The sequence below is a fragment of the Ylistrum balloti genome, unplaced genomic scaffold, assembly GCF_031769215.1.
Source record: "Ylistrum balloti isolate Yb309-2 unplaced genomic scaffold, AGI_CSIRO_Ybal_v1 Utg370028, whole genome shotgun sequence".
Taxonomy (NCBI): Eukaryota; Metazoa; Mollusca; class Bivalvia; order Pectinida; family Pectinidae; genus Ylistrum; species Ylistrum balloti.
Genome location: NW_026782092.1, coordinates 692458 through 714745, shown reverse-complemented (window position 1 = coordinate 714745; position 22288 = coordinate 692458). Strand labels below are relative to the sequence as shown.

The following is a 22288-nucleotide window of genomic DNA, read 5'->3' as shown; positions in this document are numbered from 1 at the left end:
CTTTTTCATAACAGATTTAGGAGACCTGCAAAAATATCTTACAGTCAGGCTAAATTACTTTGATTTAAAAGAAACACTTTACTGTAAATGTCTTTAATGGCATTGTCATTTTTTAACACATTATTACTTTTCAAAAAGATATACTTAAATGATAAAAATTCTAGTGCTGTTAGGCACTTTGTTTTATGAAGACCTTTGAGCCCTATACCTGTGTATATCATTGTAACATTCACAAAAACTCCTCTAGATTCACTTGCTGCATCATTTAAACCTAACCAGAGCTTTTAGATTTCAAATTTTTGCTTTTGTTAAAAATATGTTTCTTGCTTGAATTTGTTGAAATTGACCAATTTGATTTTCTCCTTTATGCGTTAGATTTAGTTATTAACAATTTTGCATGTCCTTTTTCTGTGATTAGTAAAGCTACATAACACAGAAATTGTGGTAACTGGTACTGATAACACAAACCTTCAACTGGTCTCAACTCAGCCAGCCAATCAACAGCCAGAACAAGCACAGACCGACCAACCAGAGCAGGCTACCAATAATGGTAACCATGGTAACCGTGTGATGACTACTAACTTGTGTGACTCTCATGACTGTCAGTAGACTTGTAGCAATATGGCCAAACTGTGCAATCAAACTTTTTTTTTTATTTTTCTATTTAGCTCTACAGTTTATTCTTTCTGCTCATGCACCTCTTGCACAGAATTTAAAGTTTTGGATAAGTGTATATACAGTACATGTATATATACAGATTTTTTTTTCAATCAGTATTGTTGAGGATTCTGATTTTGATAGTGTGAGAATCAGCTGTTTTTCGCATTCTCTTTGGCTTTTTTCCCCATTGTCGAATCTAAACAATACATGTTAATGACCAAGAATTTATTTACTCAATCTTATTTCAGTAATGCAGTTTCTTGCAGGATAATTTACTAACTGATCAAAGGGATTCAGCATTTTTTAAAATAACATTTATGTGTATTAGATCTCAAGGTCATGTTTGTTGAAACAACGTTTAATTATTTTTATTAGGAGAAAGGTAGGGCTGACTAGTTTACATGTTTGCCACAACTAATAAGATATTTATAGATGATGCTGTCATATTTCCACATGTACTCAGGAATTTGATGTGGAACATCAAGTATTATTTGATTTTGATAAAAATATTTATTCAGTAATAGATGAGTAAATGGTGTATGTGATTCAGTTTCACATTTAAAAACTGACAATTTAAACCACATACTTAATTAAAAAAAACACATGCCTTAAGGATTTATTGAAGAATCAGACATAACACAGTTTGGCTGTTTGCTTTTGTTTTCGGCCTACAGAGTCCACAGTTTGCTGTGTACTTACCTAAAATTGAGTTGTGTCAGTCCAATGACCTCTTCCCAATTCCTCCACCGAACTATAAACCTTTCTTTTTCAGACGTTTAATCCAATTTCTTCATTTTCATATTTGTGTATAAAGACCAGGTCAACAAAGTATCAGTTTCCTTTTTTTTTGTTTTTCAAAGTTATGATAGACAATGATGGGAATTATAATTTTGAGTTTGGTTTAATTTTGATACTGTAAAATGTTTTTTGAAGACTGTAATTCAAAACTGCATTCTGATTTACAAATCCATGATACATGTATATGAAAAAGATGTCAAATTCTTTTATTTATTTTTTTTCTAAATCAAACAGTACTAGTGAGTTAAATTGTAATGATTTGGAATCATAACCTACATTATGGTTTTGGAGAAGCTAATTTTTAAGATTGTTTTCACCCTCCATTTTTTTCTTTTTTTTTCTGTGTCATTATTTAATTTTTAAGAAAAGAAAAAGTACATGTTACGTTTATTTCTTTGTGCAGAAACAGCAGAAATCTTTAAATAAATACTAAACATAAAACACAAAAGAAGTTTAACAGTAGCTCTTAAGTCTCCTGTCTGTCAACAATAAAGATTGACACATATCTTATTGGACCCAATGTATCTAGCTGTGCTTTAACAGTTGTCCTAATAATGCCCTGTGATATTAGGGATTTTGGGTTTTTTTCATGTATTTATGAAATTATATAAAATTATTTATCCACAGTATATAATCATTTATACCAGTTCATTAATGTTATTATGCTTTTATTTATTTATATATATTAATTTATTTTGTGTTTCTGTATGTTATTTGTGATGTTACTTATGGAATCTATATCAGTACATTGTTTTTGTTTTATATATATATATATATATATATGACAATTTTTTGAAGGGGAAAACTTTTTCAGGATATTTTACCACTTTTGTCTGTATTTTAAAGGTTATTTGCTTATGAGAAAGCTAAAGAAAAAAGTTTGAATTCTGTGCAATATGCTGTTCTTTCTTTTGAAAAAATAAAAATTTTCAAAAAAAGAAAATGAATAATAGCATATTGTTCACGAAATCAAATTAATTTGCCAAGTTATGTTTTTACGTGTACAGGATAATTTGGACTTGTAAATACTATAGATTCAGTTGGTGATATGTATTGAACCTATTTATGTTTGAATTGTACAAAGTTGTGATATCCTTGCCTTCCCCTTCTTTTTACCTCCCACCTGTTTCGTTTGAGTGCCTTTCTTTGATATTGTGTTGATGTAGCACTTCGAAAACTTTTTCGGTGAATTGCACTATTTACAGATCTATCTACCTCTCCTAAGTTATTTTTGGTTTGACCAATTTTCTTCAGTATCATTCAGATTCACTGCAAAAGTTGTAGTGATAATTTTGGTTATTTCTTTCTGTATAAGTGTATGTACAATTTCCTATGTGAGCTCTGGCTTTGTCTTAAAGTTTTCTTGGTAGAGAATCTTCAAAGCATTGCTTCAAATCTTAGAGTAATTGACAGTAATTAGGTCTATATATAGAAGTTAGATTTAGTTTTAGATATTGATTTTGAAATATTTTCACTTTTATCATATACTCTGTCTTCAGTCTTGACAGCCTAAAAAGAAATTGCCTTAAAAATTCTGCTTGGTGTACAGTATTTGACCTAATAAGGACATTTTGAGCTTATAAAAAGATCAGATGTGCACTTTATTAAATAATTTACAAGGAAAGATTTGATGTGAAATCTGTTGACACAATTTGAATTTTAGATAGAAATGAAAAATTTTGTGTTTTTTAAATTCATGAATTTTATGGATGATAAAGAATTAGAAGACAGAATACTGTATATGTAGTACATATATAAGAAAAGAATCTGTTTACATACTTATATAGAGACAGGTGTGCTTTGTATACATACGATAGATCTTGTATGATTTATAATATTTACTTGTACATTGATGTCATGGTCCATTATGTTATTATAATTATGTGCTGTTAGTAGACATTACGTCATGGTGTAACTCACTGTGTGTGATACAAATCATTTTTATTTTCAGTACAATATTGATCAGTCATACACTCTCTCAGATTCATAATATAACCATCATTTTTCACGTTTTCAGTTCTGGAAAACATATTCTATGCTTCCTGCATAACAACAATTATTGTGAATGAAATTTTATATTACATTTTTTCCTTCTTGTAACTTTTTTTGTTTGTTTTAAAGCATTAGGTTTAGTTTGTCCACTTTTTACTAATCACATAAACATTCTTTTCCAGGAATTGAGATCAAGTACCTTGTGGACTTTGACCCCATGTTAAGTGAAATTATTTCGGAGACAAAGTACATGGAGCAGTTAGGCTTCCCTGTCCCTGAGCTGGCCAGAAACGTTGCACTCCAGGTTGGAACTCAATGAATTTTATTCACTCAATAACAATCGGGAAACAAGCTATTACAACAGCTTATAAATATCACATGATCAGTATGCGATGGTATTTTCTGCACAGCTGTATGCTGCAGTGGCAACTGACACTTAAAGTTCATGATCAATATTTTCAATGAAGGTAGAGAACTCCATGTATTCAAGATCAATCAGCTTGATAAGGACCTTTATCAATTTCTCATGGTGATAACACTTTCCTGAATAATTTTCAAATGTTTAAAATATGTCTAAATAACAATTGAAATAATGTACAGGGTCCAATGTTTCAATCCTAAGTTTGGGATTCGAACAATGTGCCAGGGTGTTTTCAACATAGATGTACATTAACTGGTGATGGAGAATTGATCACTGTAAGAGTTATGGAAAATTCTGTAGCTTGTAGTCTATCTAAATATTGACATTCATATACATGTATCTATTGATTTAGAAAAATAATATCAAGGTATTTTCATAGGAGAAAATTTATCTTTCTACAGAAATTGAATTATCATGTAACTCGTAAAGATTAATCTGAGATGTTTTATTTTAACCAGGAGGAAAAATACATAAAATATGTTGAGAAGTTGAAACATATGTTGGAGCGTTACCATACACTACTGGCCTCCCTGGACCCTGCAGAGGTAAGTAAAATCCTTTAGTCCCTTAGAGGTAAGTGCATACAGCTTTCCAGCCACAGCTGACCTCCCTCAGTTCATCAGAGATAAGTATACACACCCTCACCCACCCTTTGATCCTTCAGATGTAATTGTTGCAGTTTCTGCTGATTCTTTGGAAGACAAAGTGTAAACCGTATAAAACACAAATAAATAGCACAATTATTCCAGTTAATATTTTAGCAGATTTAATTTACTGAAGATTGACTAATCCTATAATAACTCATGAACTTACGTAGAAATTATTATTTTTGTTTTCCAAAAGAATTACTGAGTACAAAAATACAAGACAGTCTTTAAGTAAACTCTTCGTTTATCTCTCTCCCATCACTTCATACAATTTCCTCTCTACTCATTTCTTTGTCCACTGAAAGACCAAAAGACCATACTTAGTGGTCATAAAACCTAATAAATACATGCCAGGTATTTGGATGATCTTTTTTATATGAATGATTTGAACTGTTAAACCTTTTAAAAGGTGGCCCAATTATAATAACAATTGTCATCTTTTAACATATTGTGAAATTTTTCTTCAGACTAACTTGTTAGAAGACCACATGAGGGATTTGCGTCGTGTCATAAGACCAGGGTCCAAACGTCTTAACTGGAACTCGCTGGGTATCAATGACTTTGTCCTCAAATCAGGAGCTGTGAGTTCTTTGGCATTTATTAATGTAAACTTTAATGAGTGTGAAATTCTCAAAATATTAATTTTGCAATGTCAGTTTTGATACATTGTATGTATTTTATTTGATTAGACAAATATCATTTCTGATAGGAACACACTATAATGTAACTAATTGCTGTTTATTTAGAAAGTAATGTATTACAATCTTTTGAATCCCTAATCTATTTACGGATTTTTCATTTCATAATTTCATGATTTTTTAGAAAAACAAACATTTATTTTTCAGGCTATTGCAAAATTTGAGTCCCTAGTGAACCAAATCCAGAAGAATGCCAAAGATATCAACCAGAGATTAGGGATGATAGAGAATGCAAACCTGTACAAAGGGCCGACACCAAAGTACCCTGACATGCTACCAAGCTGTAAGGTAAGGCTGATGGTTAGATCTGTGGGGATTTCATTGTTAATCAGTAGTCAACTGATAGATACAAAAATATTTTTACCTTGTACATCAACATTTCCCCTTTAGGGTATGATTTTCTGTATGAAACAAATCTTGATATTTCCTTAGGTCAATGAATGTAGTTATATTTCAATAACCCTATCTCTGTTCCGGTCACTTTAATTTGTTTTATGCTGAACTCAGTTGTGCTACATCCAGGTTAATATCTAAAATTTGTGGAATTTAAAAGGTTAATTGTAGTTTAAAGCAATTTTCTCTTCCAGATTTTAATAATAATCTTAAAATCCAACAAAACTGATGCAGAGAGAGATCAGATATAACATTTGTTATGAGAGAATTTGATGTTGAAGAAAATGGACAAAATATATATAGGAAATATTTAAGTATACTAAGTTTCACCACAGAATAAGTTGAAATCAAAATTTGTGTATGATCGTATATATCTTGTAGGAGTACTACGAACATGTGGAGAAAGAGCGCAGTAAAGATTTTGAAATCCTAGCCAGAAAATATCGTGCCATTGGCCCTCTTCTGACCAAGATGGAGGGCTTGGTGGTGCATACCAACTCAGGTCGGTCGCCCAAACTCAGTCAGTATTATGCCTACTGGGAACGCAAAGTCTATGATGCACTCACTAAGGTAAATGTTACTGATTTAGAGTGATTTTCTGTTTGTCAGTAAAACTCTTCACTAAATTGTGTTCTTTCCTTCAGGGGTTCATTCATTCACGACAGAAATATCTATTTTTTTATTCAAATGAAATTTCTGGTTTTAAATTGAAGCCACATTTGAAAAATAAACAATAATGTACTTGCTATTTTTGTTTAGTTGTAAATACGGATTATTGTTAAATAGGAATAAGAAAGGTTTGATGTTCCTGTGATAATTATTGGACAAGTTATGACACTTGTAATATTTATATGTCTAAGGATAGATTTGATTGTGTAAACCTGTAATCTTTTTTCGTTTTTTTTTTCTATATAAAATTGTAATTTGAAAGTTACTTCTAAACAATTCCGAACCACTTTTATTTAAACAAGTGTTATTTTGTTTTGTTGAATAGCTAATCATGAACAACTTGCGTCGATTTGAGACTGCTCTAAGGTCAGAACGGCCTTTATTTCAAGTGGAGACCCTCCTAGCCCCACCAGATGTGGTGCTTCACCCTCAGGCTAATGAGGTGTACAAATTAACCCTGCAGTGTGTTCGTGACTGTGTGGAGGGGTAAGACTTTCATCTATTGAATGTTTAATATTGAAGATTGCTTGCCTATTTTGAATATTATATATTAGTTATAAGCATATCTGGTTGATAGTCCAAAAAGAGGAGGAAAAACAGGGAAGAAATCTGTGAAATTTTTAGACCTGAAATTCCATTATAGTTCATCACTGTTGTATGAAAAGCTGTATTTTTCCGTTTTCTGCATGAATAGGACAAAGATGTTCGTACGCTGGATGAATGGAACGTGTATAGAGACACCACCTCAGAAAGTAGAAGGAGAGGATGAACCATATGTGTTTAGTTTTTTCACTGACATTTCTGTAAGCCCTGAAGTGATCGACTATGTACAGGGTATCCAAAACAACATCAAAAATACTCTCACCAACATGACACGCTACCTCAACAGATGGAAGAAGTACCGCAGCATATGGAAGGTGGATAAGGTAGGATCAGATTTTCTTCATTTTTAATTTTTTTCTCTTCTTTCAGTCTTTCCCTCAGTATAACGTCTTGGTTACTTGTAGTCTTTCCCTCAGTATAACGTCTTGGTTACTTGTAGTCTTTCTCTCAGTATAACGTCTTGGTTACTTGTAGTCTTTCTCTCAGTATAACGTCTTGGTTACTTGTAGTCTTTCTCTCAGTATAACGTCTTGGTTACTTGTAGTCTTTCCCTCAGTATAACATCTTGGTTACTTGTATTGCTTTCAGTTCTCTTAGACTAATTCTATCAGGAGTCTAAATGTCATTAATCTTCATGTTTTAGTAAAGCACTTTGAATTGGTTCTTCATTTTTTGTCAAAGTTCAAAAGTGATATCAAATTTTGTTGAATTCGGCTAAGACCATTGCAGCATATAAATCCATGAAATCAAAGAATTAGAATTATTATTGTTGTAGTTTTTGATTCGCTGGAAAATTATGGGCATAATTTTCTTTCCTTTTTTTTTTCTTTTTATTGCTTCTGATATCAGTTAAAGAAAAACATCATTTTGGATTGATAATTGAATTGCTTTTCCATACAGCAAACCATTGCAGACAAGTGGTACCAGAAAGGCCCTAGTGTAGTGGCTTTTGACGACAAGCTTCAGTACTACTACAAGACAATCGATGAAGTTGAAGGTTTGCCACTAGTCAAGGACCAGGAATGTATTCGCCTTCATATGGGGCCTCTTGCGTCCTCAGTAAAGGACCATGCCAAACAATGGATCTCTCATCTTGGGAAGATTCTGAGGGATTCCTCCAAAGAAGCCTTGTACAGCCTCAGGGACAACCTGGATGTAAGCTTCCTTACCTACAAAGAACTATCATTTTGAATACTTTTGAAATGCAAAAAATTTTGTTTTTAATTTTTATTTGATTGAGCAAAACTTTTTGCAAAAGTCAGGTAAAGTGCTTGAATATTAACCTAAAATTTTTGTTAATGTGTTGATTTGATCAGATACTGGTAATTTCATTTTGTGATTAAGTTTCAGAAACTTCTATATTTTTGCAAGATTTTACTTTTTTGATAGAATGTAATTGATCTAATACAATTTCAAATTTAAAACATGTGAAATAAAACAATGTTTTACCATCATTTCTCTATTAGGACAAGTCAGATGACCTTGAATCGACCCCCAGTAGTCTAGAGGATCTGAAGTTTGTGCTGACAACGATTTCTGATATCAAGACAATATCCCTAGAAGTGGAGGCAAAGATCCGAGACATCCAAGAGCGGTATCGAACTCTATCCATGTATGATATAGAGGTTACAGATGAGGAAAAGGAAATTCAACAAAAACTTCCACAAATCTGGGATGACCTTGTCTGGAAATCCAAGAACATTGACGCTAGCCTGTTTATGGTGAAGAAGAGGTTTACAGAGGTAGGTCACTTTGGTAATGAATTATGAATAGAAACGTTGTATATTGTATTATATGTGTACAGAATATTTAGATGCTCTATAAGTTTATTTGAAAGTTTAGTGATCTTTCTGTCTTTGATACTGTGGTCTATATCATCACCTGAAAGTTCTGTGTCCGTTATTGAATTCCTTGTGATAAATTGATAAAGCATTGATAAAGCATTCACATTCTTTGACTTTATTATTTTTTTTAATTGTTTTTTTTTTCTTTTTTTAAGAAATTGTATAGCTGATGATTTTTATTGGTAAAAAATTTGTATGCATTTTTTGTTTTAAATTTTGTTTCAAACTATATTTCTAATATGTTCAAACTTATTGATCTGGATATAAAAGGACATCTACTACACATATCTTATTATCTCACAGATTAAACTTTCATGGTCACATTAATGTACTGCTAAATAGCAAAAATATCATCCCCGCAATATTAAGCAGCTATATGGAATATGTTGTTTTCTTATCTAGATAACACAAGATCAGATCAAAGACTTCAAGAAAGACCTTGAGGAATTTGCGACTCGCTTTTACGAAAAAGGTCCCGGAGCAGTTGGTACCAATCTCGACAAAGGTAAGACAGATTATTAAACATCACATGATATTGTGTAGTTTAATTTTAAAAAGTTTTAAAAGTTGTGTATTTTGATAATGAAGTTTTATATTGATTATTAGTAAAGTGGAATAATGACAGGATATCAGCAAGCATTGGTTTTGTTTCATAGTAATCCTTAAAAATATCATATTTTGAATGTCTTGAATGAATTTTCAAAAAGAAAATGTCACATAAACTGAAGAAATGACAGAATATCAGTAAGCATTGGTCTTTTTCCAAAGTTAGCATTAAAAAAGAATTGACAACATTATTGTTTTTCTTGTTTGGTGTCACTATTAGTTAGGGGCCAGAGTAAACAGGTCACTTATGTTCAATTTCATTAGGAAAAGGGAAAATGTGCAGGTTAATCCACCTATGTCATTCAGTACCACTTCACTAGTCAGGGCGTTACTTTCTTGTTAATAAAGACAATGTTTAATGCTGTGGGATATAAAAGGATTGCAAATATTGTTATAAATGATGATTCTTGCGTGGTATCATGTTAGTTTAAGTTTCAGTTTTGAATTTGGATTACAGAATTCTTTCCCCAAAGTTCTATTCCATGAATTAGGCTTTCTTTAAATATATCTGTGGTGGTTTACTTTACCAGGGCTGGAATTGATGAAAACATTCCGCGGAGAAGTTGCCCAGTATGAGACTGATCGACAAGAACTGGCCAATGCTGAGAAACTGTTTGACCTACCGATCACCATGTATCCTGACCTACTGGAGGTACAGAAACAGATGAAGGGTTTGGAGATGGTCTACGCACTGTATGAAGAACAAATGGTGAGTTTCTGAGAAAAGTTTCAAATTGTAGGGTAGAATAAAAAGGTATTATGGTGCATTTAGAAAATTCATGTTGATTCGTGTTTAATTGTCATTTCAAATTGAAATTTGAATTGCAATTTTGTCAACATTTTTAATAAAAAATGTATTTTACAATGACTTTCTTTTTTGGCTCAATCTGTAAGTTCTTTTTTTTAGATTTTTAAGTGTTTGGACATAAAGAGACTAGAAGTAGGAGCACTAAGACAATGTTTTGTGAAACTTTTTTTGTTGTGTGCAGGACTTCATATCCTGCTTGACTTTGATTGATTTCATTATTGTGAAATTGCTGCATGCCATACAGAAACATCATGTTTGGATTGAAGCATTTAAATAACTCCTTTATCTATGTATTTTTTGTGATATGTTTTAGGCGGCAAGAGAGGGATGGTCCGAAACTCTCTGGTCCAACCTCAATGTCCAGGTGCTACAGGATGGAATCGAAGGTTTCCTCAAACAGCTCAGAAAAATGCCACGCGATGTTAAATCTCTACAGGCTGCTCGTGCCCTCGAATCAAAGATGAAGGAATTCCGCGATTCTCTCCCATTGTTTGTTGATCTCAAACACGAAGCACTGAGAGAACGGTGAGATTATTAATAACACTTCAAACTCGTATTTTTCACGCTGCCCAAATTTTGTGGTTTTTCAAAAAATTGTCATTTCGAATGCTTTTGATTTCATGGATGAATAATACTGAACATTTCTGTGAGATTTTAGTTGCTTAATTCCTGGACTTATGAGTTTGTAAATTATGAGTACCTAGGAATAGCATGAATATAAATCCCAAACAGAAATAAAGTTTGTCTAGAAGAAAACTTTGTCAGTAAGGCTATTTTATAATTTTTCGATAAGATCATTATATTATGGCACATTGATGGGGTTTAATAATGTTTACATATATTGTACTTTTATTTTGTCTCCTATTCACAGCCATTGGAAGGAGTTGATGAACAAGACTGGACAAAAGTTTGACATCAACCCAGAAACCTTTACTCTGGCTAATGTATTTGCAATGGAGCTACAGCGTTTCCAAGAGACAATCATAGAAATAGTAACAGCAGCCAGCAAGGAAATGGGTATTGAAAAGGTCAGTGCCATTTTCCTCCAAAAGTTGACTTTCAAATTTTCTTTTTTTTTGCATTTTTTTTATTCAGCAACTTTAAAATTTTAGATGTGGGTGTCAGATTTGTGACTGTTGCTCTGTGAATGCATTTGATTGCTTTTTCGCCAATTTTTTATAACATTTTGGCAGTTGTGAAATTTTTTAGAATTTTCTTCCATTTTTAGGGTGTTAAAGAGGTAGAAGAAATGTGGAGTAGTATGAAGTTCACCATTGTCCCATACATGAAAGGGACTTCAAACCGCGGCTACATCTTAGGAGCCATTGATGATGTACTTCAAAACCTTGATGACAGTGCCATGAATCTGCAGAGTATGGCTGCATCACGTTTCATTGGCCCATTTGCAAACTCTGTCCAGAACTGGGAGAAGAGTTTATCTCTGGTTTCTGAAGTTTTAGATGTAAGTCAGTCACAACAATTGAAATTCTGTCACCTGAATTTTTTGTTATTTTTTATTTTGTGTGATCGAAAATATTAGCCAGTTATGAAACTGCATTATTTTTCATGTGGAAAAAAGGTTATCAAATTGAACTCCACTGAAATTCCTATCTGTTCCTGGTTAAATATATGTTGTTTGGTACTTTTATTTTAGGTTTGGATGGTGGTCCAGAGGAAGTGGATGTACCTAGAAGGGATCTTCATTGGTGGAGACATCCGCTCACAGCTGCCAGAAGAGGCAAAAAAGTTTGATCAGATTGACAAGACATTTAAAAAGGTAACTTCAAATACTGATAGCCAGATGGCTCAGTGGTTAGTGCACCCACCATTTGCAAAGGTTTGGATTTGCTTACCTAACAAGACATAAAATATATGGGATCACCTGCTATACAACAATGTTTTTCATCAAATACTCCACCAAATTAGATGAAAAGTAGGCCATCTATGATTTTGACAAATAAAGTTCATTAATTTTTTTTCTCAGAAATCACTTCAGGGATCATTTTGAAATTTGTATATTGCTTTCCCTTGTGCACTTTTATGATTAGTTCAAGTCAATACCACAAATAATTGAGAGAAAATAGGAGGAAAAAAGGAAATAGATTCAACTATTTAGTAGATCCTGGAATAATTAGCACCAAGATCCCTCCAGGGTCTCATGTTTACTGGTCATAAACCCCAAAAACATCAATTTTTATATCCGTGAAAGAAGAAAAAGTTCAATACATGATAAAATTTAATGTCTTTGTGTACAGATCATGACAGACACTCACAAGACACCAACCATCAAGACAGCATGTCATGCTCCTAACCGCCTGCAGGACCTTGAGAGTCTCAGTTTAGGACTGGAGAGATGTCAGAAGTCATTGAATGACTACCTCGACTCTAAACGTAATGCCTTCCCACGTTTCTTCTTCATCTCTGATGATGAACTGCTGAGTATCCTGGGTAGCAGTGATCCAAACTGTGTACAAGAACACATTATAAAGGTAAGTAAACTTATTTAACTTTAATTAGGTCATCGTATATGAAATATATCTGTAATTAGGTCATGGAATTATACATATTATTGACATTTAGGTTATCATGGCATGTAATACCTATCTATCATCATTTTTTAAATATTTTTCAAACTGTCTGCAAAAATAGAACCTTTTGAATGTGACAGCTTTTGTTGCTTGTGTTATACCCGGTAAGTCGATTGTTACAATATTCTAATATAACACTAATAATATGCTTCATAGTATTTCTTGTTTATATTTGTGTAGATGTATGATAACATCGCCTCGCTCAGATTCCAAGAAGGAGGTAGTAATGAAACCCTCGCTACAGCTATGATCTCCGCTGAAGGAGAGGTGATGGAGTTCCGAACAAACATTCCTGCAGAAGGCCGTGTAGAAGACTGGATGACATCGGTTTTAGAGGAAATGAGATCTACCAATCGTCTCATCACAAAAGAGGCTGTCTTCTACTATGGAGAGGATGGCAAAAACAGGTATATATTTACTTGTGGAAAATAAAATCACACAAATATCTGTTTGTAAAGGTCTGACTAATCTACAGAATCTAATCAGTGATGTGTCTTATCAGTTTTACAGAATTAATTTGATTTTTATGAGTTTGGAGAAGTGAAATGTATACCAGTATTTGTTTTTCTGTTTATTGGCAGAGTTGGTAAAAAAAATGAAATATTCTTGGCTGAATAGAATTAAATCTTTACAATAAATTTCACTCTTTTAATTCCTGAAGTGATATTTATATTTCAGAGTGGACTGGATGTTGGGATACCAAGGTATGATATGTTTGGCAGGTAACCAGGTTTGGTGGACATGGGAAGTTGAGGACACATTCCGTAAAGTCAAGAAAGGTCAGAAGACAGCCATGAAGGACTATGCTAAGCAGCAACATAAACAAATTAACGAGGTGGTTGTACAGATTCGTTCACCTCTGTCCAAAAATGATCGTGCCAAATTCAACACTGTCCTCATCATTGATGTGCATGCACGTGACATCATTGATGGCTTTGTCCGTGACAGGTTTGTGTTTTCAGTAATCATGATTGGGATATGGCTTTTGAAAGCATCAAAATGTACAGTAATAGTGAGACATATGTATTGTCTTTCTCTTTACACTTTCAAATTTATAACCCTACATCATTTTTGGGGAATAGGGCTGGGGTTGGGGAAGAAGGGGGAGAGAGAATGGAGAAGTAAGATGGTGCCTTTTCCATTGGTCTGAATATCTGTCATCTTTGATTAGTTTATTATCCAATTCTTGTCTAGAACACATGTAAAAGTAAAAGTTGCAAACAATAAAATGTTCAGAATTTTTATCAAATACTGTCAATATTTATGTCCAAAATAGGATTGTTTTTTGGAAGATTTTCTAAATTGAAGTCACAACTTTGTAAGAATTTTTATAAAAAAAGATTATCAGGTTGGAAAAAAAACTAAGCTCTCTCTAACTCGATTTCCAGTATCATGGATGCCAAAGAGTTTGAGTGGGAAAGTCAATTGAGGTTTTATTGGGAGAAGGAGCCAGATGAACTAGTGGTCAGACAGTGTACAGGAGAGTTTGGCTACGGTTATGAGTACATGGGTCTCAACGGCAGACTGGTCATCACTCCACTGACTGACAGAATCTACCTAACACTCACACAGGTATAGACCTAAATATGGATGGCAGGAGCTCTCCATCTCTGAAATAACATCAAGTATTGCCACACAAAATGAAATTAATCAACAAATTAGGACAAAATTTCATGGGAAAAATATCATCAGACTACATGTACTTTCACATCTGCAAATGACTACAGAACTATTACCCATCACTCAGAAGAAATCTTTTAATTTGCTATGGTGTAGTTGCTGCATTGCATAGAATTATTTCAAATGTTTGTGATATTTACAGTTGAAGTCATAAACTCAAATTCTAGGAACATCCCATTACATTTATTCTGTGGACTGAGTTATTTGGATAAAATAATGAATTCTTATGAGATGTTACCACATAGTTGGTTATTTTTACAGGGACAACATTTTTGCTATTTCGCTGTACATTAACATGATTGTGAAAATTTAATGCATGATATAATGAGAATGTATGTATTCAGCGACATTTTAAATTCAGATCACAATATTTTTAAAGCAGATCACAAAAAATTTCAGCTCGTCAATACAACTAGCTATAAGTCTTATCTCTCCTGTGGAAGTTGTTTTTACTATTTAATTCTTATTGTCAAAAAGATTCAACAAAATTGTTTTGACTTTACATATAACTCCTGTTATACAGGCGTTATCCATGAACCTTGGTGGTGCTCCAGCTGGCCCAGCCGGTACAGGTAAAACTGAGACAGTGAAGGATCTGGCAAAGGCTTTGGGTCTACTTTGTGTTGTTACCAACTGTGGAGAGGGCATGGACTTCAAGGTAACCAACACAAAAGATGCTGATTTAAAAATTTATCTTTGTTATCCTGCAACTTGAATTGTAATATGATTTGGCCCAATTAAATTACATTCTTACCATTTAGAATTATTGAAGTAAACCCATCCTATATCTGTGTTTAAAGCAATAAATGATATCTTAAAAAGAAAATTTTTAAACAGGGAAAAACAATTTTTCATATGTCCTGAAACTGGAATGTAAAATAAATATTTCCTCCCATTTTTTTCATTTAAATTTTTAAAAATTTCAGAAAGAATTTTTTTTTAATAGATGGTGTATGTGTTTTCTCCCTGTTGTAGGCCGTGGGGAAAATCTTCTCTGGTCTGTGCCAGTGTGGTGCTTGGGGCTGCTTTGATGAATTCAACAGAATTGATGTGTCTGTACTGTCTGTCATTTCCACTCAACTGAAGACAATTCAGAATGGCCTTATTCTGAAACTCAAAAAGTTCCATGTAAGTATTCTTTTTATTTTTTTCAATTTCTTGAAAATTCTTCAAAATTATTTGCATAATTATACTGTAGCAACTGTAGGTAGCACAGTTTTGAAAACTTTTTCTTTTTCTTTTTTTTTTTTTTTTTTTTGATTTAAATATTTCCTTTATACTTATTACTTTAATTGGTAGTCTGAGTGACCTTTTGCATTTGACCTTTTTCTTATAGTTTGAAGGCCAAGAAATTAGCTTGGATCTACGTGTTGGAATCTTCATCACTATGAACCCTGGTTATGCTGGTCGTACAGAGCTGCCTGAGTCTGTGAAGGCATTGTTCCGTCCCGTGGTGGTAATTGTACCAGATCTTCAGCAGATCTGTGAGATCATGTTGTTCTCTGAAGGATTCTTAATGGCCAAAGTCCTTGCCAAAAAGATGACTGTGTTGTACAAATTAGCCAAGGAACAGTTGTCAAAACAGTACCATTATGATTTCGGTCTTCGTGCCCTCAAATCTGTCCTGGTCATGGCTGGTGAGCTGAAGAGAAGTTCAGCAGAACTTCCAGAGGTAAGTTTCAAGTATTGGATTGAATGTTTTTGGCCGATCAGAAAAGCAAGACATCTTTCTTGATTTTGGGACTGATTAGAAAAACAAAATGGATGACATCTGGCCATCTTGGATGATGAGAGTTGAAGATTATATTGCTATTTCTTACAGGAATTTTTAAATTTCATATTATTAAGAGCAAAAACAGGAAGAAGGGAAGAAAACTATTAATAACATTTTATAGATCAACAAATAAAGATCAAACAAGAACGGGTGCAAAGATCTAGTTAGAATTATTTGTGTTTATGTAATCGTCATGGAAACCAGGTCAAATTTATTTGAATAAAAAAAAAAGCATGATAATTTAATTTTGAATGAAAAATGAATAAACTTGTCACAGGAGAATGTGCTTAATATGTTCTGTCAAGAGTATATTGTTATAACTTGCCTTCCTTTTTGTATCCAGGATGTTGTGTTGATGAGAGCCCTGAGAGATATGAACCTGCCCAAGTTTGTGTTTGAGGATGTACCACTGTTCCTGGGTCTGATTGGTGATCTGTTCCCAGGCCTTGACTGCCCACGTGTACGTTACCCCAACTTCAACGATGCTGTAGAAGAGGTTCTGGCTGACAACGGATATGTCATGCTTCCAATACAGGTAAGGTTGTCATTAAATGAGTTAATGTTCAGCTAAAACAAAAAGTTAGACACAGTATTTACAGGCATGTCTTCAATCAAGAGTTTGAAAAACTGATATTCTATATAAATTTTGTGTACATTTTGTCTCCATTTATCAGACTTTAAAAAGGATTTATTAAGAATTTCTTACATTTAAAAACATGTCTCTTTAGGATGAACATAAACCATATTTATTTTAAAACAAAATACCCAAAAGTAAAAATGATGAGAAAAAATGTCCAATTTTTTATTCTTTAAATAGATAGTAATGAGAAATAATGTGATTGACAGGTGGACAAAGTTGTACAGCTGTATGAAACTATGATGACTCGACATACCACCATGATCGTCGGGCCAACAGGGGGAGGTAAATCTGTTGTCATCAACACCTTGGCTCAGTCACAGACTAAGTAAGTATGGCTTTATTACAAAAGGTTAATTCGTTATTGAATGTCAGAAAAAATTTATTTACCTTAAACCTGTTCTACCTGTAAATTTCTGTTTTTCATTGAAAAAATAAAGCCACAGAAAAATTGACTTTTAAAATTCTTTAATGTAAAAACCTGATATTAGGTTTAAAATGATAAAAAAATATTTGGAAAGAGGATCTTAAATAAAAATCTAACTTTACTTCACAATACTATAAAGCTATACTCAATGAATACATTTGAACAAATAAGTGTTATTTTTTTGTTAAGGTATCTTATTTTCACTATTTTGAAGGGTAGAACGAAATTGTGGAGATGAAATATCTTTATGGAAATGAGATGTCTTGAAAACAAAATTCATAAAAAAAGGAAGCATAGTCTATTTCCTGACTTTAGTAAGAGATATATCTTGTCTTAACTAACGTTTTGGTGGAAAATCAAAAAGAAAACGCAGCATTTGCAGTAACTTGCTAGTTCTGTTGATTGATTCTAACTATAATTTATAGTCACATACATTTAAGTGAAATATGACTAACAGAAAATATACTGTCTCGACAGACTGGGAACGTCTACCAAGTTGTTTGTCATCAATCCCAAGGATCGTAGCGTGATTGACTTGTACGGTATCCTGGATCCTGTTACGCGTGACTGGACAGATGGTCTTCTCTCTAACATCTTCCGAGACATCAACAGACCTACTGACAAGAAGGAACGCAAGTACATTGTATTTGATGGTGACGTTGACGCCCTTTGGGTAGAAAACATGAACTCTGTCATGGACGACAACCGTCTTTTGACTCTGGCCAATGGAGAGAGAATTCGGCTACAGAAACACTGTGCTATGTTGTTTGAGGTAAAAAAAAACCTTTTTTGTTTATTCACTTTTGTATTTGTTTTGTATTCATAACAGTTGAGTTGATTTTTGCAATATGACCAATTTTTTTTGGTGGGGGGGGGGGGGGGGGGGGTTCTGATCACTGGTCTTGGTCATTGTTTATGATATTCCTTAGCTCTTTCTCATTAAAAAATTACAAATCAAAGAGGCATGAATGCTAATTAAACTTTTTTTTCACATATCCAATCATAGTTGTGTCAATGTTAATGTCTTATCCAGACAATGATTCTCATCAGAATGTATTCTGAAACATACTTGTGTTTATACCTTAAAATTTGAGGTCATATCAATAGGTCTAAACTATTATAATTCAGTTCAGGCATATATATGACTGTTTATATTGTTATCACATTGTCTGTGAGTGCATCCGTGCGTCTATTACAGGTAACCTTGTGTCCAGCATATCTCATGAACTCATTAACAGATTCATTTCATATTCACATGGTAGCATGACCTTTCCAAGGTCTACCCCTCGACAGAATTTTGTGGTCATGGGTCAGAGTTAAAGGTCAGAGGTTACCCTTGACCACTTTTGAAATAAAAGGCTTATGTACAAGATGTATCCTGAACCCCTAATGGAGTAACCCTTCAATAGATTATGATCAGGAGAAAAAATGTAGAGGTGGGGGTTATAGATAAGCCCGTGCTCATTTTAATTCTATTGATCAGTTTAACAGAATTCTTTGTTATATTCTTTCAGCTGGATTATAAATCTGTATATCTGGATTTTGCAGGTGTTTGACTTACAGTACGCTTCCCCAGCTACAGTGTCTAGGTGTGGAATGGTGTACGTTGATCCAAAGAATCTTGGTTATGAACCGTTCTGGGTAAAATGGATGAACAGTCGTCCAAGCAAGACAGAGAGAGACGAAATGAAGCGACTGTATGATAAATATGTACCATCTCTGATTGACATGGTCGTTGAAGGAGTGTTGGACGGAAAACAAGGCGACAAGATGAAGACCATTATACCACTAACAAACCTTAACATGGTAAAGATGGGTTTAGGATTCCTCTTCCAGTAAATTACCCACTTGTTTTTACCATCATGGGCTGTGGTGTGGTTATAAATATTATTATTATTAATTCATGGGTTTTTTTTTTTCAATTTTTTCATCCTTTATACTCCAGGAGTTATGATCATTTTCACTCTCTGCAACATCTTCTGGCACTAGATTACTGTATGTAATTGTACAACCTTATTGGTGACTCTTTCAATATTGAATTCAACTAATAAAAGATTTCTTTCATTGTTTAACAGGTGACCCAGCTGAGTAACATGCTGGATGCCCTGTTGGTGAAGGAGAACCTTGAATCCGATGAGCTAGAGGCATTCTTCCTCCAAGCATTGTACTGGTCTATTGGCGCGGCTCTTCTGGAGGATGGCCGCGAAAAGTTTGACGCCCAAGTTAAGAACCTTGCATCCCTCACACAGGTTGTAGACGAGGGTAAAACACTGGCAGGATTAGGTATGTCATGAGTTTAAGTTTATTGCAGTTTGTAAGACCAAGTATACTAGAAATTTAGGATTGTACTGAGAATCAATTCATTAACAATTTTATAATTTAGCTAAATTTAACGAGTTATCAAAGTTTATGATTTCATGCTGTATGTTAATACCATTTCATTGAATCAATTGATTTTTATTGTCCAATTATTTATAACAAATTAAGGTTGACGGAAGTAAAGTGTAAGGAGGGTGTGTGGGATGTGGGAATTTCCTAGTATTCATATATTAGAAGGAAAGAAGACAATTTATTTAGTTTTGATGATAATCATTTCTTGTGTCTCATTTGAATTATGGTTCAAAGGCTTTCCTTTTTCAGTTTAGGTCTGCTTTGGGGTTTTGTAGACCCAAAAAGTATATAATGAAGTTAATCCTTGATGTTACAGGTGAAATCCCCACCACCCAACCCACCCTGTATGAATACTTTTATGACAATGATGAAAAGAAGTGGGTAGCATGGTCCAAGAAAGTCCCGACTTACGTCCATGCCCCAGAGAAAAAATTCAATGAAATACTCGTCCCAACTGTGGACACTGTGCGTACCACGTGGCTGCTGGAACTCATGGTAGGCATCAAACATCCTGTCGTGTTGATCGGTGAGACCGGAACATCGAAGTCTGCTACTACATCCAACTTCCTGCGAACAATGGACTCTGAAACACATGTAAGTTTCCTTGTGGGAGAAAGATAATGATGAATATTGATCGGAACATCAATGTTAACTATTTTTTCCTAACACCTGTTCTGTTGGGTGATGGTATGTCTTCAAAATTTGTACATTTATATTGCAATGTCAAGTTATTTTTACTTTTATCTGGTTTTCTCTGTTCAATTTTCCCAGCTTTTACTCAACATGAACTTCTCCAGTCGTACAACCTCACTTGATGTACAACGTAACTTGGAGGCCAATGTAGAGAAGAGAACTAAGGACACATATGGACCTCCACCAGGCAAACGACTCCTTATCTTTATTGATGACATGAACATGCCACAGGTACAGCCAATTGAGATCTTTCAATTTTCATATGATTTAAAAAGCATAAGAAAAAGCTTAATTTAAAAAAAAATTAAAATTCATTTGAAATAACACGAGGGCTTCCAATTTTTGGCATTATAACTGCTATATATCTTTATTTATAGAATTTCTGAACTTTTAAGCACATTTTCAATCCCCAAATATTATATTAAATGTTGTAAGAACCAAATTTCTTTAAATGAAACTTTATTGGATACGATAGTTAAAGGTTTATGAATTTCTGTTTGGAGAAATCACTCCCTCTTTTGAAACACTCAAAAGTACAAAAAATAAAATTGAACAATATTCTGAATTGAGAGCTGGTCACTTGCCATGCAGGGAATTTTTAATACTGTACAAATTATGTATTGACCTTTGACTTTATCACAAGTGAAAATCTACTCCTGATCTTTCACCTTATTTACAGGTGGACACATATGGTACTCAGCAGCCAATCGCTCTGTTGAAACTCCTACTTGAGAGAGGAGGCTGTTATGACAGAGGCAAAGACCTCAACTGGAAGAACATGAAGGATATTGGTTACATCGCAGCCATGGGTATCGCTGGTGGTGGTCGAAACGAGACCGACCCAAGATTTGTCTCCCTTTTCTGTGTGTTCAATATGACATTCCCTTCAGATGAGTCTCTGTACTTGATCTACAATTCAATCCTTCAAGGTCATTGTCAACCATTCGCCAAGGACATCCAGGACTGTGTGTCTACTATCACAAAGATGACCATGAGTCTTTACAGGTAAATAAGTCATCAGAGTCTGGTAAACAAATCAGGTAAACTAGTCATAACAGGTAAACAAATCTTTACACTGTCAGGTAAACTAGTCATAACAGGTAAACAAATCTTTACACTGTCAGGTAAACTAGTCATAACAGGTAAACAAATCTTTACACTGTAAACTAGTCAAATCTTTACACTGTCAGGTAAACAGGTAAACTAGTCATAACAGGTAAACAAATCTTTATACTGTCAGGTAAACTAGTCATAACAGATAAACAAATCTTTATACTGTCAGGTAAACTAGTCATAACAGATAAACAAATCTTTACACTGACAGGTAAACTAGTCATAACAGATAAACAAATCTTTACACCGTCAAGTAGACTAATCATTACAGATAAACAAGTCTTTACACCGTCAGGTAAACTTTTCATAACAGATAAACAAATCTTTACACCGTCAGGTAAACTTTTCATAACAGATAAACAAATCTTTACACTGTCAGGTAAACTAGTCATAACAGATAAACAAATCTTTATACTGTCAGGTAAACTAGTCATAACAGATAAACAAATCTTTATACTGTCAGGTAAACTAGTCATAACAGATAAACAAATCTTTATACTGTCAGGTAAACTAGTCATAACAGATAAACAAATCTTTACACTGTCAGGTAAACTAGTCATAACAGATAAACAAATCTTTACACTGTCAGGTAAACTAGTCATAACAGATAAACAAATCTTTATACTGTCAGGTAAACTAGTCATAACAGATAAACAAATCTTTACACTGTCAGGTAAACTAGTCATAACAGATAAACAAATCTTTACACTGTCAGGTAAACTAATCATTACAGATAAACAAATCTTTACACTGTCAGGTAGACTAGTCATTACAGATAAACAAATCTTTATACTGTCAGGTAAACAAATCTTTACACTGTCAGGTAGACTAGTCATTACAGATAAA

The 22288-nt window shown here is 33.6% G+C and overlaps 1 protein-coding gene across 1 annotated transcript in view; it reads left to right on the top strand.

Moving 5' to 3' along the window:
• Positions 1–22288, top strand: part of LOC132548837 (dynein axonemal heavy chain 10-like) — a 51244-nt gene that overhangs the window by 10205 nt on the left and 18751 nt on the right. The window contains exons 11-41 of the mRNA XM_060212732.1: positions 419–550; positions 3633–3754; positions 4330–4416; positions 4986–5099; positions 5364–5504; positions 5991–6179; positions 6604–6764; positions 6973–7204; positions 7782–8036; positions 8348–8623; positions 9128–9230; positions 9862–10040; positions 10453–10664; positions 11011–11167; positions 11368–11601; positions 11794–11916; positions 12395–12628; positions 12908–13134; positions 13406–13675; positions 14116–14299; positions 14931–15065; positions 15383–15535; positions 15744–16079; positions 16525–16716; positions 17028–17146; positions 17723–18017; positions 18794–19051; positions 19321–19528; positions 19953–20230; positions 20408–20560; positions 21009–21334. Of these exons, the coding sequence (XP_060068715.1) occupies positions 419–550; positions 3633–3754; positions 4330–4416; positions 4986–5099; positions 5364–5504; positions 5991–6179; positions 6604–6764; positions 6973–7204; positions 7782–8036; positions 8348–8623; positions 9128–9230; positions 9862–10040; positions 10453–10664; positions 11011–11167; positions 11368–11601; positions 11794–11916; positions 12395–12628; positions 12908–13134; positions 13406–13675; positions 14116–14299; positions 14931–15065; positions 15383–15535; positions 15744–16079; positions 16525–16716; positions 17028–17146; positions 17723–18017; positions 18794–19051; positions 19321–19528; positions 19953–20230; positions 20408–20560; positions 21009–21334 (6085 nt within the window). The remainder of the gene's footprint in view (positions 1–418; positions 551–3632; positions 3755–4329; positions 4417–4985; positions 5100–5363; positions 5505–5990; positions 6180–6603; positions 6765–6972; positions 7205–7781; positions 8037–8347; positions 8624–9127; positions 9231–9861; positions 10041–10452; positions 10665–11010; positions 11168–11367; positions 11602–11793; positions 11917–12394; positions 12629–12907; positions 13135–13405; positions 13676–14115; positions 14300–14930; positions 15066–15382; positions 15536–15743; positions 16080–16524; positions 16717–17027; positions 17147–17722; positions 18018–18793; positions 19052–19320; positions 19529–19952; positions 20231–20407; positions 20561–21008; positions 21335–22288) is intronic.